The sequence below is a fragment of the Lygodium microphyllum genome, chromosome 13, assembly GCF_053477565.2.
Source record: "Lygodium microphyllum isolate KBCC chromosome 13, Lygodium_microphyllum_v1.1.10, whole genome shotgun sequence".
In the NCBI taxonomy this organism is placed as follows: Eukaryota; Viridiplantae; Streptophyta; class Polypodiopsida; order Schizaeales; family Lygodiaceae; genus Lygodium; species Lygodium microphyllum.
The window spans coordinates 123,525,102-123,540,828 of record NC_141147.1 but is presented as its reverse complement, the minus strand read 5'-3'; the positions used below and the strand labels follow the sequence as shown (position 1 = coordinate 123,540,828).

The window sequence follows — 15,727 nt, the reverse complement described above, 5'->3', positions numbered from 1 at the left end:
ACTATGAACATTGTTATAATTTTAATCTCTCTCTCTCTCTCTCTCTCTCTCTCTCTCTCTCTCTCTCTCTCTCTCATGCATGCATGTACACAGACACACCTTGTCGAGTGTGCTCCTAACTACCAAACATTGACTTGATATATGTGAAAGTAGTATAATAGAAGCCCAAACAAAATACTTGCCAAATATAAGAGTTAAAATTGGTAAGAGCATGCCATGAGAGAGAGAGAGAGAGAAATGATGTGCATAATTGAGAGAGCTTTTGTCTTATTTCTAGGATTTCCCAATAGTTTCTAATTTCCTAATTATGTTACATCTATAAGGAAAAAAATCTCTCCCACATATACGCCTTCTAGGATTTTCTAATTCTCTACTATATTATAATGGAAAGACCTCTCGAAGCTAAAAACAACCTTGCATTGCATGCATATGATAATGCCAAACCTAATTTTATATATAATATTTTCTATTTTCTATGAAAAAAGTTAAAAGTATCCTCAAGATAAGACTTGCCCAAGCAACAAAACATTTATTGACAATATCTACTCTTAACTCTCTTTCCAGCTGAACTAATGACTTGCGAGCTGTTTTATTCCATGCTTTCACCTTCTGAAGCAATTATTTCACCCTCTGGTTGAAGCTTTGGCCATTGTTTGGGCAAATTTGACAAACTTCACACAAGTAACAAAACCTGACTTTTTTTTACAAGAAAAAGAGTCTCTTTCAAAATGGTATTATAATGAATCAGAAATACAAACTTTATTGGGCAGTGAATCCATGCCAAGTGACAATAAATGGAAGAAAGCTGAAAAGAAATCTAAAAGAATGTTGTTGCACAAACATTGCACCAGAGAGACACCAGCAATCTGACAGATGCAATGCATCCATTGTCACAACTCTTGCTTGCTTTTGAGGAAGGCCTGACGGCTTATCATTCGCAGTTGTACCAGAAGCTTTGCTTTCTCTTGCTTTGTAATGGTACATAAATTATGCATCCACCTCATGCAAATAAAAATGTCATCAGTGACAAGCTGCTTCAAACAACCCAGTGGATGAAATAATAGTGTTCGTGACTATGCATTCCACTCCTCAATCTAGCTGCACTGCTGACTCCTCTGGATACCAACTAGGAATCCTCACCTTGCTGAATAGCTCACCTTAAATACTAAGCAAAGCTTAAAGCTGGTCAGACAAAGCCCACCATACATTGCTGACTTCTCAAAGTGCGCAATTCTGGGCATGCTGATGGATAAATAGACATTGCAGCACCTTGCACATCAGAACACAGCCATGTCTCATGACTCAACAGATTTAGAGAGATGTCTGACAGACAAACCTCCAAAAGAGGGGATTCTTTCAGACCCAAAAACCGCCCAGCAGAAGAAACCCCATGTCCTACTAAATTCTTGATCTGTATCCCCCTCACTAATGGCACAGCTTTGGGATTGAAGTTGTCATCAGGATGTTCCCCTGCATCTTCAGTTATATCAATGGCCCTTGCCACTTTGTCCATTGTCATTCCAGAGATTGTGATGTTTGTCACATAGCCACCTCGCCCAGGAGCTGTCTTTATCCTTATGCCTGTGCCAATGTTGAAGACATGTACATCTTCAATCCAAACATTTCTTACACCCCCAGACATTTCACTGCCAATTGCAATCCCTGAAAATGGCGTCGTTCCAGTCACACGACGTACCACAATGTCAGAACTCGGTTGTCCTACTTTGATGCCATATTCATCCCAGCCACTCTTGAGTGCAATCAAGTCATCACCATTGCTTATATAGCAATCTTCAATACATACATTTGAACTAGAATCTGCAGAGAAGTAATCGACCTTGAGTACTCTTTTGTACAAATCTATGCCAACTCCATGTCTGCTTTGTCAGGCAGTCAACTTTTCACAGCCACAGTAGAAATGACAAACAATGACTGGATTTTTTAACACCAAAGAAGTTACTGTTAAATCAAAACCTTACCAGGATCAATGCCATCTGTGTTTGGAGCAGACCTTGGAGCAAAAATCGATACATGTTTGATAATTACACTCCTGCAAATCACAAAATTCTAGGACTAATAATTCCCCAGCTTCAGAAAATACTGTACTGAAGCATTCTTAAGAAATCCTATTGCTATCCACCCTTCAAAAAGCAAACACTGTCACATTGTAAACACCCCTTCCATTATGATAGCTTTCATGCGTGCACTAAATTAATGATTGCAAGACTTAGTAGACGATTCCATACTTGCAATAAACAGGATGAACAGTCCAGAATGGTGAATTTAGTAACACCACATTGAAAATAATGATCTTTTGAGAGCTAACAAATTCCACCAGATGTGGTCGGGTGAACTTCAGAGTGCGTTTGTACCACATCTCCCACCAAAATACGCCTTGCCCATCAATGGTTCCAGTTTCACCTGTCATAAGGATAAATGGGAACAGTAGCCCCCTGTTACAAATGGATCTAGAATTCAACTACAATAATGAGTCTTCACTTCTTCAGTCTAATCAAGTACTGCCTACTTTTTCGATCAAAGGCTTTACCTGTAATCACAACATCAATGAGATTTTGCCCGTGAATCAAGCTAATATATCTTCCACCTGGGCGTTCCCTGCCCCTACCATAGGATGGTAGAGGGTCTATAATAGGCCAATCTCCAGTATTCTGTTGAATTGGTAACTGTTAATGATTGAAAAAAGTGATTGAGCGACAAATCCACTTAGATGCAGTGAAAAAGACGCATATCTAGCATAAACTCACAGTAACGCAAAACAGTAGAGCTTGTTATCTATTATGTACTGTGAAAGCATAGCACAAACCAAAACACCACAACACCAAATGCACAAAATCAATAACACTAATGCTCAGCTCAACCAAAGACTCCGCATTTCATGAAAGAAAAAACCTCTGAATGCCTTATCAGGATAGTTTTCATTTGCAATTAGCAGCACCCACCAAAAGCTGCAACCAGCTGCTGACTTTCGCTGGCCTTTAGGATGCTTGTCTACAGTACATACTACTCAGTTCAAAGGTCCAACTAAAAGCTTGCACCCCTGTTTTGCAATGCAAAAGCTTGTGCCCTCATTTTAACAATGATCTTTCATCCTGTAAAGACCAATCCACTTGCATGATTAATCAATATTCCCATCCCAGTCTGAGATTCAGATCATCCCTAACAAATGACTCTCAACCCAAACTGCCCCCCTCAGTGCCCAGGGAACATAGAATGCAGCTGGTCCCAACAGCTGAGCCACCAAGTCCCCCTATTGCGTTTCACCAGCTATGCACTGTGCAGTAAGATTGGATCAATAGTTATATAAGTCACTTGGTTCTCTTAGGATACAATACAATTTCTTTTCCAGGGAAAAGTCACAATGTGCGAACAACCACAAGGCTAACAAATGAACTCAGAAACGAATGGAATGAAACTCAATAAACAAATCAAGTATATAGAGGGGTGTATTACAAGGAATGTTCAAGAGCGGCAGTTGTTGAACAGCAATCTCTCTCAAGAAAGGAGGCTGAAGGATGCTAAAACAGTCTGTGTCATATTACGACAGATCTCAAACACGAGAAACCACTGAATTCAATACCAAATGCATAAGGAAATAGTACATACAGCAGCATGGCAGAAAAATGCAGCCAAACACAGCACTCCCTGGAAGCCTAGGCGGCAATGTTGACTGAAAATGCAGCAGCCATCTGACAAACAAAGGATGCCAAGGCTGAAATGTTGCACTAGATGATGTTGTACTAGCAGTATGGCACCAGGATGTGGGCAGGATGCATCTGTCTAGAGACGCTCTAGTAGCTGGAAAGAAAGACATTCATGTAGCTGGGGAAGAAAATGCCAGGGCAAGATGATGGCATACAGTAGCAGGAACAACAGTGGCCAATCTTCTTCAGACTCCAGCACACAAGGATGATGACAATGAAGTTGGTCATGATGGCATTGAAGGCTGCTGCTGGCAGTGATGATAATCATGGCAAGAATGATGGAAACTGACCATGAAAGTGGGGATAATGTTGGTTGGAGGGGTGGCCTAAACATAATCCCCTTTTATAGAAGCTTTTGAGCCACTTTCCTACTTAGGCTAAGATTCTATCAGAGTCGCAGAGTGCTGTAATGCAGAAGCAAATTCATGGGCTGATCAGAAAATGGAATGCAGAAGAGAGAGAAGGAAAGGGAGAAAGAGAAACTCCGAAGTGAATGCTGAATATTGAATGATCAGGGTAGAATCTGTACAAGTGTGTCAGTGTCTCTCTCTCAGAGAGCCTCACACAAACCAACAAGCTCTCTCATTGTCAATCTAAATATTGATGAGCCACAGAAACAACCAATAAATACACAATGAATCAGCCAGGTTGTGTTGAGCTAGGAAAGGCGCATTAGATGTTAAACGTTCATTAGCTCATTAAACAACGCCAAAACTCAAATGCACTCGATGTGTTTCAGTGTCCCATGAGCAAACTCCCCACTTTTTGGTTGGTTCCTAGTCTATGAATAGAGAATGTGCTAGGCCACTTGCATCCCTTGTTTTGAGAGCTATCCCGATCTATCCCCAATTCATCATCACGTGGCTTGCCAGCTCCTCCTCCTACTGCTGCCCACTCATTCCTTGTCACATCCAACTGCTGCCATGATCATCCAAAGACTGCCTGTACCTATGTTTAGTTCCGGCTGTTGTCGCCATCACTCCAGCCCTCTATTCAACCACTGCAGCCTGCATTTGAATGTTCCAGCTGCTGCCCTCATCATTACGACCTAGTGGACTGTTGCATTTTCATCCCTGTAGGTTGCATTGCTGTTATTCATCATCTGAAGCACTTTTCAGCATCAGCCTGATCTGTATTTGCATCTGCAGCCAGTCATTTTTGCATTTCCAGCACTTTTCTTCACCAACCTCTTGTGGTCACTGCACTTAGGATCCGTCTCTGGTGGACAACACACAAAAACATTTCTCTCAACCCACTCCCATGAGAGCCACTGGCTGTTGGACAACCCTCCCCTTGAGCGTTGCGTACATTCACTCATTTACATTCATTTAGTTACTCATTAATCAATTATCTTCATTTTAGCATTTTATGTTTTTGCATTTTTCCATTTGTGTTTTTCACTATGTTTCAGTCCCAACATGCTGCCAAACGAAAAGAAATAATAAAACATCTCAAAAATGCAGGACTCTAACAACTGGTCATGTATGTTGTATGGCTCGTCAAAGCTGCTATTCAACTAGTCAAACTGCTTCCACCTGTCCCAAATGCCAAACATTGATGCATACAAGAGATTAACCTCTAGCACCCCCTCTCAAATCATGGATGGTAAAAAGGTCTACCCGATCCTCTTCATTCTTGCAACACTCCACTATGACTACAATCCAATATCTTCTCCTAGATTTGATAAGATTGGATCTCTAGATGCTTGATTCCTGCATGAAACACATGCAATTGTGATTGGCACGGAGAATGGTAGTAGTATGGCTCTAAGGACAACCAAGTTCACCTAGATGTCACAATTGTCAAGTATGAAAGGTACAATATGGTACAAATGAAAACATATAATAACCTTAAGGTTTTGATAAAATACAATATGATAAAAGTATAGTATGATAAAAGTACGAAGAAAATTTAACTAAACTAGTTTGGACAACGGATGATAGACCACATGTTTAAAGCCAAAACACCAATGCCATTAGTGTATAAGATGAATACAAGAGGGTACAAGCCAAAACTTTTATGGCATATGCCTCACACATAGCACGTGCTCGAAATAGATGGATCAAAATAGAGGCATCATACATCACATAAAAAAGAGAAGTGTAGGGTTGATAGAGAGAGAGGCCTAGGATGAGCTATCACTGAAACCAGCCTTCCACCTTGGATAGGGTGGTAAATAACTTAATTAGGCACTATTTACAACAATTAACAAATTCACAAAATTGAAATGCACACTTTACCATATAATCTTGGACATTGAACACCCTGTTGGCCCCAAAACTGGCACCCCTTTCGGTATTTATTTAACTTAATTGAAAAAGAAGTTGATGTACAATGGGATTCTGCCAATCCCTTTTGGTATTCCAACTTCCCTTGATGTCCAAAATGACCAGCAAGTCTTCAATCTGATTTGCCCCTTGATTCAAGCAATCAATTGGCCTTCACCCGCTTTGATAGAGATAGAAAATGTCCCAAAGTCATTGATTTTCTGGCCCCTCCACCTAAATTTGACTGAAGACAGCTTCAAGCCTGTTGAATCCAAGTCTTGGAACTTAAAATTTCTAACGCGTTTCCCAAGGCTCTTGATGAACCCTAATTTATGCTGCAGATTAGAGTTTACAGCAAAGAAATTTAAAATTTCTCAACCTCTGGTAATCTCAATACTGTAACTTTCGGAGCAAGGTCATAAAAAGGCTCGGAGAGGAGAGAGAATGTGTTAGACAGTAATTTCCTGGACAGTTAGTAGACAGCAGGTTCCACGTAAGCAGGTTGGTGGACAGCAGGTTCCATGTCAGCAGTACGGCAGTCCACGTCAGCAGTCAGCCAGATTTACTGGTACAGTCGGCCAGATTTAATGCAGTCGACTGCATTTAATGCAGCCGACCTGCTCCAATTATTTCCTATTTTTTCGGCTATTTATAGCCGGTTTCGTGGCTCACTCCAGTATTCATTATTCAAATTCTGATCTTGAGATCTGTTGGCTGAGACAGACTGTGCTAGGGCTGACAGAGATCGAGGTCATCAAGTCGGAGACGTACGCAAATATTTCCTCTACCCCCTTGTGTATTTCTGCACTCTTATACAACATATTACACCGCAGATTTTCTGTGTTTACACTGTTTCCTTTTCTCTCTCTCTCTCCTCTCTATGTTCACTCTCTCTCAGTCTTTGTCCTATGCTTCCGCATCACTGCACTCTGACATGGTATCAGAGCAGTGAAGATGGACTGACTGAGGGCTGAACCTATCTAAAGAGGAGATTTCATCGCAACACAAGGCTGCGTTTCCAAGTTTCGAGGGCAAGCGGGAGAGCTGCGCATCGGATCAAGGCTGAAGCGAGCGTGGGCGTGCGGGAAAGGAGTCTAATCAGTGAATTTGCTGCAAGTTATTGCTGTTCGAAGGGGAGAAAGGCTGTGTTTAAGGCCTTCCATTGCAAATTTTACCTTTTCATCGCCTCCGGCAAGTGAAGAAGGTTTGGGCAGCGGAGGAATCAGTCCTAGAAGGCTGTGTTTTCACAGTCAGAGGGGGCTGCTTTTGCGTTTGTGCAGGTATTGCTGGCTAACATGTCTTCACAGACTGATTTGGAGTTCCAGGCGATCATGGACAGGAAGGTGCCTGTCCTACCGGCTCTTCCAACGGATCAAAAGCTTGATGGTGACAATTACCACATCTGGCGGGTGATGATGTTGGCCATTTTAGAGTCTTATGATTTGGCGGAACTGGTGATGGAGGAGATTAACAAGCCCTCGGTGAGGGATGAGTCCAAACTCTCTTCCAATGCTCGTGCGGAGTTGACCAAGGCCCAGTCTCATTGGGACAAACTGAATGCCAAGATTCGATCTTTTCTGATTCTGTCTTGCACCACAGCCATGATAGCTCACATCGAGCACTTGACGGTGGCTCGTGAGATATGGCTGGAGCTCGACCAGATGTACAACCGGATGACCCTGATGAAGAGGGTTTCTTTGGAGGTGCAGATGCGGACTTTGTCCGTGAATAAGTCTTCTTCGCTTCGGAAACACATCAACAAGCTTCGGTAGCTTCAGATGCAGGTTCAAAATGCAGGGAAGCCTATTTCCTCTGAAGACATGGCAATCACTTTACTATCCCAGTTGCCGCCACGATCCGGTACTTTTTATTCCGCTCTTATTGCTTCAGGGCGGGAGTCGACTCTTCGGTGGGAAGAGTTGGTTCCTATGGTCTTGGACCAGGAGGAACAATTGAAGGGACAGAATGCTTCCAATTCGGAGGCATTGGTTGGTCAAGCCTCTCAGAAGAAGGGAAAGGACCAAAATAAGGAGGACAACAAATCCAAGAAGGACAAGGAGAAGGAATCAACTTGCCATATTTGTGATAAGACCGGTCACTGGAAGAAGGATTGCCCCAACAAAGACAAGAAGGATACCAAGAAGAAGGACACGAAGGACTTGGGAACGGTGGTTGCACCCTCATCAACTGCTTTTCTACACTTAGCAGTCATTGAGGACTCTACACCGATAACTTCTGATGCTGCGATGACAGCTCCCCACGCTCAAGAGTGGATTGTGGACAGCGGTGCCTCACGGCACATGACTCCTTCTTCCGTTGGTGTTGACATTTGCGACCTTCACGTGGGCAGATTCTCATTGGAGACAACTCTTCTATGTCTATTAATGCACGGGGTGAGATGCAACTTATTCCAGATGGACGTGCTAGTACCCACACCTCTGAGGTATTGCATGTGCCAGGATTGGGGTATCATTTACTTTTGGTTCATAAGATTTGTGCTCTTGGTCTCTTGGTGGAGTTTGACAGTGATACTATTCAAGTCCTTAATCGTGGATCAAGGAAGATTCTCTCTGCAAGGTATGAGGAGAATGGAGTCTACAAATTAAAGTCTTCTTCAGCTCTTACTTCTCAGACACAGTCCGAGCTATGGCATGCTCAGTTTGGCCACCTGAACTACAAGTACCTTCGGAAGGCGTCGCGAGGGTCATTTGTACGAGGCTTGTCGAACATAGTGGTGAGCCATCAGCCATGTGTCTCCTGCATTCGTGGAAAACTGCATCGGGATGCGATTCCGAACAAAGCTTCTAGGCGGTCTACTTCACCCATGGAGCTTGTATCTACAGATCTTGATGGCCTGATGAGGACCGAGTCCCTGAAGGGGAGCTTGTACTTCATGTTGATCATAGATGACTACAGCAGGATGACTTGGGCCTATTTCTTGACTTTGAAGTCGGAGGCTTTCTCTCATTTCAAGGATTGGCTTCTCTTTGAGGAGAACCGTTCTGGCCAGCGACTCGACTAAAGACCTTGCGTTCAAACAAGGGAGGTAAATTTATGTCTAATGAGTTTGCTCATTTTTGTGCAGATAGGGGCATTCACTAGGAGTTTGCTAACACCAACACTCCCCAAGAGAATGGCATTTTGGAGTGGAAGAACCGGTGTGATCGAGATGGCACGCACCATGATGGAGCACCAACAGACACCTCAGTTTCTGTGGGCCGAGGCAGTGGCTACCGCAGTTCACATCCTTAATCGATCTCCCACTTCGGCCGTTGACAAAGATGACACATTTTGAGGCTTACTTCGGGACTAAGCCTGATGTCTCTTATTTTAGGATCTTTGGCTGTGACGCTTATGTGCACATTCCGAAGACGCAGTGTGATAAGTTCGAGACGACTTCCCGACGACAGGTTTTTGTTGGTTATAGCTCCCAATCCCAAGGTTATTGTTTGTTTGATCCCATTAAGCAGGATGTCTACACGAGCCGAGATGTGCGGTTCGTGGAAGTACTGGCCACAGAGGGGCGTGAGGAGCACCCTGTCCTTGGAGATCCAGGGGAGAGTTGGGCTCCCGAGACGGTTTCTTTGGAGCCAGAGCCTCTTGATGGAGATTCTTCTTCGGATTCAGAGTCTTCTCTTCCACCGGCCACCCCCGAGGAGCTTCCCCCGGTGGATGTTCATGAGTCTTCAGCAGATGCAGAGCGACGGGGAGAGGTTCGTCCTCCTCCTTGTTGGGCCCGTGACACCCTCCGAGATTCAAGGATCAAGGGGGTTCCTGAGAAGTGGGAACCGCAGGATGGACCGCGGAGGTCACGGAGGAACCAGGCACATTCTTCGAGGTTGTTTGCTCCAACTATTGTTTGCTGACCCATGTTATGCAGGATCGAGAGCCCACTTCAGTGAAGGAGGCTTTGCAATCTGATCATTGGCAGAAGGCCATGGAAGCCGAGTTGGAGGCTGTTGAGAGGAATGGCACTTGGTCTCTTGTGCCTTATCCCTCTCACAAGAAGGTGATTGGTGTCAAGTGGGTCTTCAAGACCAAGTACCTTAGCGATGGTTCTTTGGACAAGCACAAGGCTTGTCTTGTTGCTAAAGGTTTTGCTCAGTGCCCAAGCATTGATTTCCATGATACTTTTGCCCCCACTGCTCGTATGGCGACTATTCGAGCTGTTCTTGCCTTGGCTGGCCATAGGAGATGGCATGTTTATCAGTTGGATGTGAAGTCGGCCTTTCTGAATGGTGACTTGCAGGAGGAGATCTATGTTGAGCAGCCTCCTGGCTTTGGATCCTCGGATGGGAAAGTTTACAAGTTGAAGAAGGCCTTCTATGGCCTCAAGCAAGCTCCACTGCATGGAACGAGAAAATTGACTCGTTTCTTCAATCGAAGTTGGAATATCGGCGCTCCAAGGCCGATCCGTAGCTTTATGTGCACACTTCCGAGGTTGGTCGTGTGTTATTCGTGTTATATGTTGATAAATTGATTTTGACAGGAGATCATGTACAAAAGGTCCGAGAGACCAAGACAACTTTACATCAGGCATTCAAGATGACGGATTTGGGGCTTCTTCATTTCTTATTGGGTCACGAGATTTATCAGTCTCAGAGGGGGCTTTTCATCTCTCAACAGAGGTACATTCAGGAGCTCTTGGTGACTTTTGAGATGGAGACTTGTCGGCCCATTACTACTCCTATGGATCCAAATTGGAAGGCCACTTCACACTCAGATTCTCCTGTGATGGATGCTTCACGCTACCGTCAGTTAATTGGATCCTTGATTTGGCTTCTCAACACTCGTGTTGATCTTTGTTTTGCTGTGGGTCTTTTGGCACGGTTCATGACGGAATGGCAGGCTGCCCTGCAAATTCTTCGGTATTTGAGGAGGACCTCTGACTTAAGGATTTCTTATCCCGCAAGTAGAGATGCTACAAATTTGGTTCTTGCAGGTTGGAGTGACTCGGATTGGGCTAGAGATGTGGACCACCGACGGTCTACTACATGCTACTGTTTTATCTTGGGTACAGGTGTTATCTCTTGGAGTAGCAAGAAGCAACCCACAGTAGCCCTTTCTTCTACCGAGGCGGAGTATCGGGCTGCGTTTTCTGCCACATGTGAGGTAGTGTGGCTTCAGAGATTGTTGGAGGAGCTTGGCTGCCCCCAGACTCGTCCTACTCTTCTACGGTGTGACAATGAGAGTTGCATTGCCTTGGTACGGAATCCAATATTCCATGCCCGGACGAAGCACATTGAGATCCAGTATCACTTCATTCGAGTGAAGCTTCTGGATAGGACCATTGATGTGGAGTACTGCAAGACAGAGGATAATCTTGCAAATTTGTTTACGAAGGCGCTTCCCCAAGCTCTTCTTCGGCAGCATTCCAGATCCCTCAATCTTTTGACCCGTCCAAGATTTGAGAGGGGGTGTTAGACAGTCATTTCCTGGACAGTTAGTAGACAGCAGGTTCCACGTCAGTAGGTTGGTAGACAGCAAGCTCCACATCAGCAGTACGGCAGATTTACTGGTACAGTCGGCCAGATTTATTGGTACAGTCGGCTCCATTTAATGCAGTCATGCAGCCGACCTGCTCCAATTATTTCCTATTTTTTCGGCTATTTATAGTCGGTTTCGTGGCTCACTCCAGTATTCATTATTCAGATTCTAATCTTGAGATCTGTTAGCTGAGACAGACTGTGCTCGGGCAGATGGAGATCGAGGTTATCAAGTCGGAGACATATACAGATATTTCCTCTGCCCCCTTGTGTATTTCTGCACTCTTATACAGCATATTACACTGCAGATTTTCTGTGTTTACAGTCTCCTTTTCTCTCTCTCTCTCTTCTCTCTGTGTTCACTCTCTCTCAGTCTTTGTCCTACGCTTTCGCATCGCTGCACTCTGACAGAATGCTGAGGAGAAAAAATTCAGACTTTTTTCGTGAAGAACTGAAGAAAATCTGTCATTTATTGCTGTCGCCCTATCTCAACAGCTTGTAGATGCAAAGAACTGAATAAAAGCAGTCATTTACTACTACTGCCCTGTCTCAATAGGCTGTAGATGTTCACCTGCCATTGATTGGTCTTCTCTTAATCCTAGCTGCCTCAGAAGGTCCTCAAATGGCTGCCAATCAAACCAACAACACCTCCTCCCTCTCTCTTGCAAGCTGAATACACTAAAAATGCCTCTCTCCAATCTCTAAAGACGTTTTTCAAGCTTGCATGGGCATTTTTGACAAGTAACAGTCTCTCTCTAACATTATCCATAATTAAATATTAATTTTAGTCTTTAAATACTCAAAATTAATCTACTAATTATTTCAATGCCCTAAAAAATAACCTAATTTGCCAATAATTAACTTGGGCTAGGCAACTTCCATTCCCAAGTGTCTCTGCGCCATCTTTGACCATCCAATTGGTGTTAGGTACCATTAAACGCCACTTCTCTAGTGTCACCAACTAACACTTATCGCCAAATGAATGATCTAGGCCAACAACTAGCACCAAATATCACCAAGTACCTATATGGCATAACTTATAGCAACTTTCGTCTTTGACATCCCGTGATTTCCTCGAGTCTCAAGCTCGTACATATGCAACATTTACTTAACCATGTGGTTAAAAATTAATCCACATGTTAAGTGAGGTTTTAAAAATGTATATCCCCATGACAATCACTATCGTACAAAACATCAATGTCACATGCATCAAAGTGTCAATTAAGAGGGTCTAAAGATGACTCCTTGGAGAGAAATGGTGAGACACTCTTGAGCTCATTCTCTTGGAATGCACAAAGCATGTGCTAGACATAGATAGATTGAAATAGATGCATCATATATCACATTTGAAAAAAGGAAGTGTAGAGTCAATAGAGGAAGAGGCCTAGGATAAGCTATCACTATCAAAAAAAACATCAATGTCATCAGTATCAGAGTGCTCATTAAGAGGAGCGATGGTGAGATACTCTCGAGCTCGCTCTCTTGATCAAGTTACCATCATCATCAATGATGACACTTAAGGCAATGGGGAGTCATCGTGAGGCATGGGATGGAAACTACTAGAGTCCTACCTCACATATATTTGCATGCAACTCTTCGTTGAATCCTGATGTCCTAGGGCGCAAAAGATTAGGCCCCTTCCGCCACCTACCCGAGTCTTGAACTCCTCACCCACAACCACACTAATTGCAAGCATCACGATTGTTGACCACTATCAACTCTCTATAGAGCTCTACTAGATCAGCTCCATTGAATCTTGATGTCCAAGGGCGCAAGATTAGGCCCCTTCTGCCACCTACCCGAGTCCTGAACTCCTCACCCATAACCACACTAATTGCAAGCATCACAATTGTTGACCACTATCAGCTCTCTATAGAGCTCTACTAGATCAGCTCCTCCTCATTGACCTCCTAATACACACTCTAATTAGAGTGTCACCCACTAACTAAAAGATGAAGACACTTTATGCTCTCATTTTAGAGATTGGAAGTGAAGTTTTTGGAGCAAATCTTTAGATTTGGAGCATATAGAAATTTAGATATGGAGCATAAAGGCAATGAATAAGAAACAAATTGTACACATATGAAAGCTGAAATAGGATAGAAAGCCCCTCAATATGTGCATGAGCAAACCAGTAAGGGCAATGAAGAAAGAGTATTGCCCATCAACTTAAAGATAAAGGCACTTGATGCTCTCATTTCAAAGATGTGGAGAGGAAGTTGTGGGAGTATATCTTCAGATGTGGGGCATAAAGGTAATGAAAAAGAAACAAATTGTACACATGTGAAAGCTGAATTACAATGGACAGCCCCTCAATAGGTGCTTGAGCAAATCAATAAGGTCATTGAAGAAAGGAAAAGGAACTTGCCCTAATGGGATGAGGGCCAAATGGCCAAAGAACAAAGGGATTAATGCTGTCTATATGTAGGCATACACATATATGAGACACAAGAAAGAGAGAATGCCCAAAGGAGCTGCCCACAAAGTCTTCAAACCCTAAATGGCCCTAAAACTGGGCAAAGCTCCTAATGTCCCCCACTGACTCAAAGTAGGACTCAAGCATCTTGACTTGAAAGTATCTCAACCACTTCCTAGTTCTTGTGCTTCACCAACTGCACCACACTTAATATTGATCACAATGCTAACAATATCTTTGACCAAACCTCTCATTGGGCATGTCTTTAACGGTGTTTGTTAGGGCATGAACCCAAGTGACGAGCCGAATGTTAAAAGAACTCGATGCTTGCTTACTAAATGAGTCCTATGTCTCGATTGATAGTGTGACACAATTTTTTGCAAACAAACTTGCTAAGGAGAGAATTTGCCCAGCAGTCTGGCTCAGGAAAATATCACAAGTTCTGCTGCCTTTGTGTAGATGATTTTTGCTTCACTCAAGCCTTCAGTAGGGGCACCAAGAGTGGTCCACTTATGAAGGATTTCCGATACTTAAAAGAATTTAATCGACGTTGTTTTCCACCATCAAGTAACGCGGGCATTGCACAGCAAGTATTTTTTGTGTTGAGGTTCTACTTCATCTTTGCCTTTTGTGCCTACAAGTCGTCAAAATTTTGAAACTCAGAGCAACATAGACAAATCTGTATGCTTCACTGATTCTTTGGCTAAACTTTTAAGAGCTAAAATAGGGGGAATTTCAGACGCCATCATGATTTAAGCGTTTAAATATGAATCCGATTGGATTGAGCACAAAAACTTTCCTAGCTAGCACTAAGCTCTTATCGCACGAGTTGAATAGGAATACGCGTGTTAAGGCTTCATAGAATTTGCTCCATTAAATAGTAGATGAAGTCAACATTCGGTCCATGAAGTAAATTAACTAAGCCACAGACAGACCGAAAGACAGAGCCTTTTCCTGCATGAGGACTTGCCTGAGAGCCTAAGATGACAGCTCCTTTCTCCAAGTAGAGAGTGAAATGGCTGGTGAGATTGAAACTTCCCGTGAGCCATCTTCCTGCGGGGACGTTGAGCTGCGCACCCCCGCGCTCTGCGTAGTAACGTAGGCTACCGATGGCCGCATGGAAGGCATGGGTGTTGAGTGTGACGCCATTGCCAACAGCTCCAAACTGCGAGAGGGAGGCTCTGTGTGCCCTTACTGGCAAGCGTCTGCCGTCAAAGCAGGAGGGAATGGAGCCGGCGACAGGGCCGAAAACATGCGAGGTGAGGCAGAATAGAAGGTATGGAAGAAGCATGGTCTCTCCTTTGGAAGACAGGAGCAGAAGACGACATGATCGTGATGAGAAAAGGGGCAACAGACAAGCAATGGGGGAAAAGGGGCGTTAGCCTTTCTTTCCATGTGCAGTGACCACCTCTCCAGCACATGCTTCCCAGTGAATGCATTATGCCACCCAACCATGTGATACCTGCGAAGGATTAAATTTTTTTTCCTTTTGGCCCTGCCCAATATGGCATTGCTGCTAGGGGTAGAATGTTTTTGGTTAATTACAAAATCTTGAGGATTTATTCTCACATCTTAAAAAAGTATTTATTGTGACTAAAAAGATCGTATATATAGAGAGAGAGAGAGAGATAAAAAGAGTGCACAGAGACCAATCCACTAAATTTTTAAAGGACTGCAGAGAGGCTAATCTGGCAATCCACTAAATTTCAACCAAGCCTACATGGCACTCTCCTAAATTTTCTCTAAAACAAGAATAGAGCTCCACAACTCGCATCGCTCAACCCAAAGGGAAATGAGAGTCTAAGAGTGTAAACATGACTGACAACACTCGCTATC

At 43.5% G+C, this 15,727-nt stretch overlaps 1 protein-coding gene across 2 annotated transcripts; it reads right to left on the bottom strand.

Annotated features, from left to right (window-relative positions):
- Window positions 1-692: 692 nt before the first annotated feature.
- Window positions 693-15,327, bottom strand: LOC148027170 (putative polygalacturonase). Of its 2 annotated transcripts, none has more exons than XM_087691716.1 (5): window positions 14,862-15,327; window positions 2,549-2,684; window positions 2,247-2,421; window positions 1,980-2,050; window positions 693-1,818 (listed from the first exon to the last, which is right to left on the bottom strand). In XM_087691716.1, the coding sequence occupies exons 1-5, from the start codon at window positions 15,180-15,182 to the stop codon at window positions 1,187-1,189; spliced, it is 1,335 nt and encodes a 444-aa protein (XP_087547842.1). In that variant the 5' UTR covers window positions 15,183-15,327; the 3' UTR covers window positions 693-1,186. The 2 variants fall into 2 exon arrangements, with proteins under 2 accessions (XP_087547842.1, XP_087547843.1); XM_087691717.1 differs by having other exon boundaries at window positions 694-1,818; window positions 2,549-2,669.
- Window positions 15,328-15,727: the final 400 nt, after the last annotated feature.

Bases quoted from the DNA above. Each gene is read 5' to 3' on its own strand.
- LOC148027170 (XM_087691716.1), bottom strand. From the start codon at position 15,182: ATGCTTCTTCCATACCTTCTATTCTGCCTCACCTCGCATGTTTTCGGC. The intron at 2,685-14,861 runs GCAAGTCCTCAT...AATCATTAACAG, and splicing joins CTGTCATCTTAGGCTCTCAG to TTACCAATTCAACAGAATAC. The intron at 2,422-2,548 runs GTAAAGCCTTTG...TCCTTATGACAG, and splicing joins CATTGATGTTGTGATTACAG to GTGAAACTGGAACCATTGAT.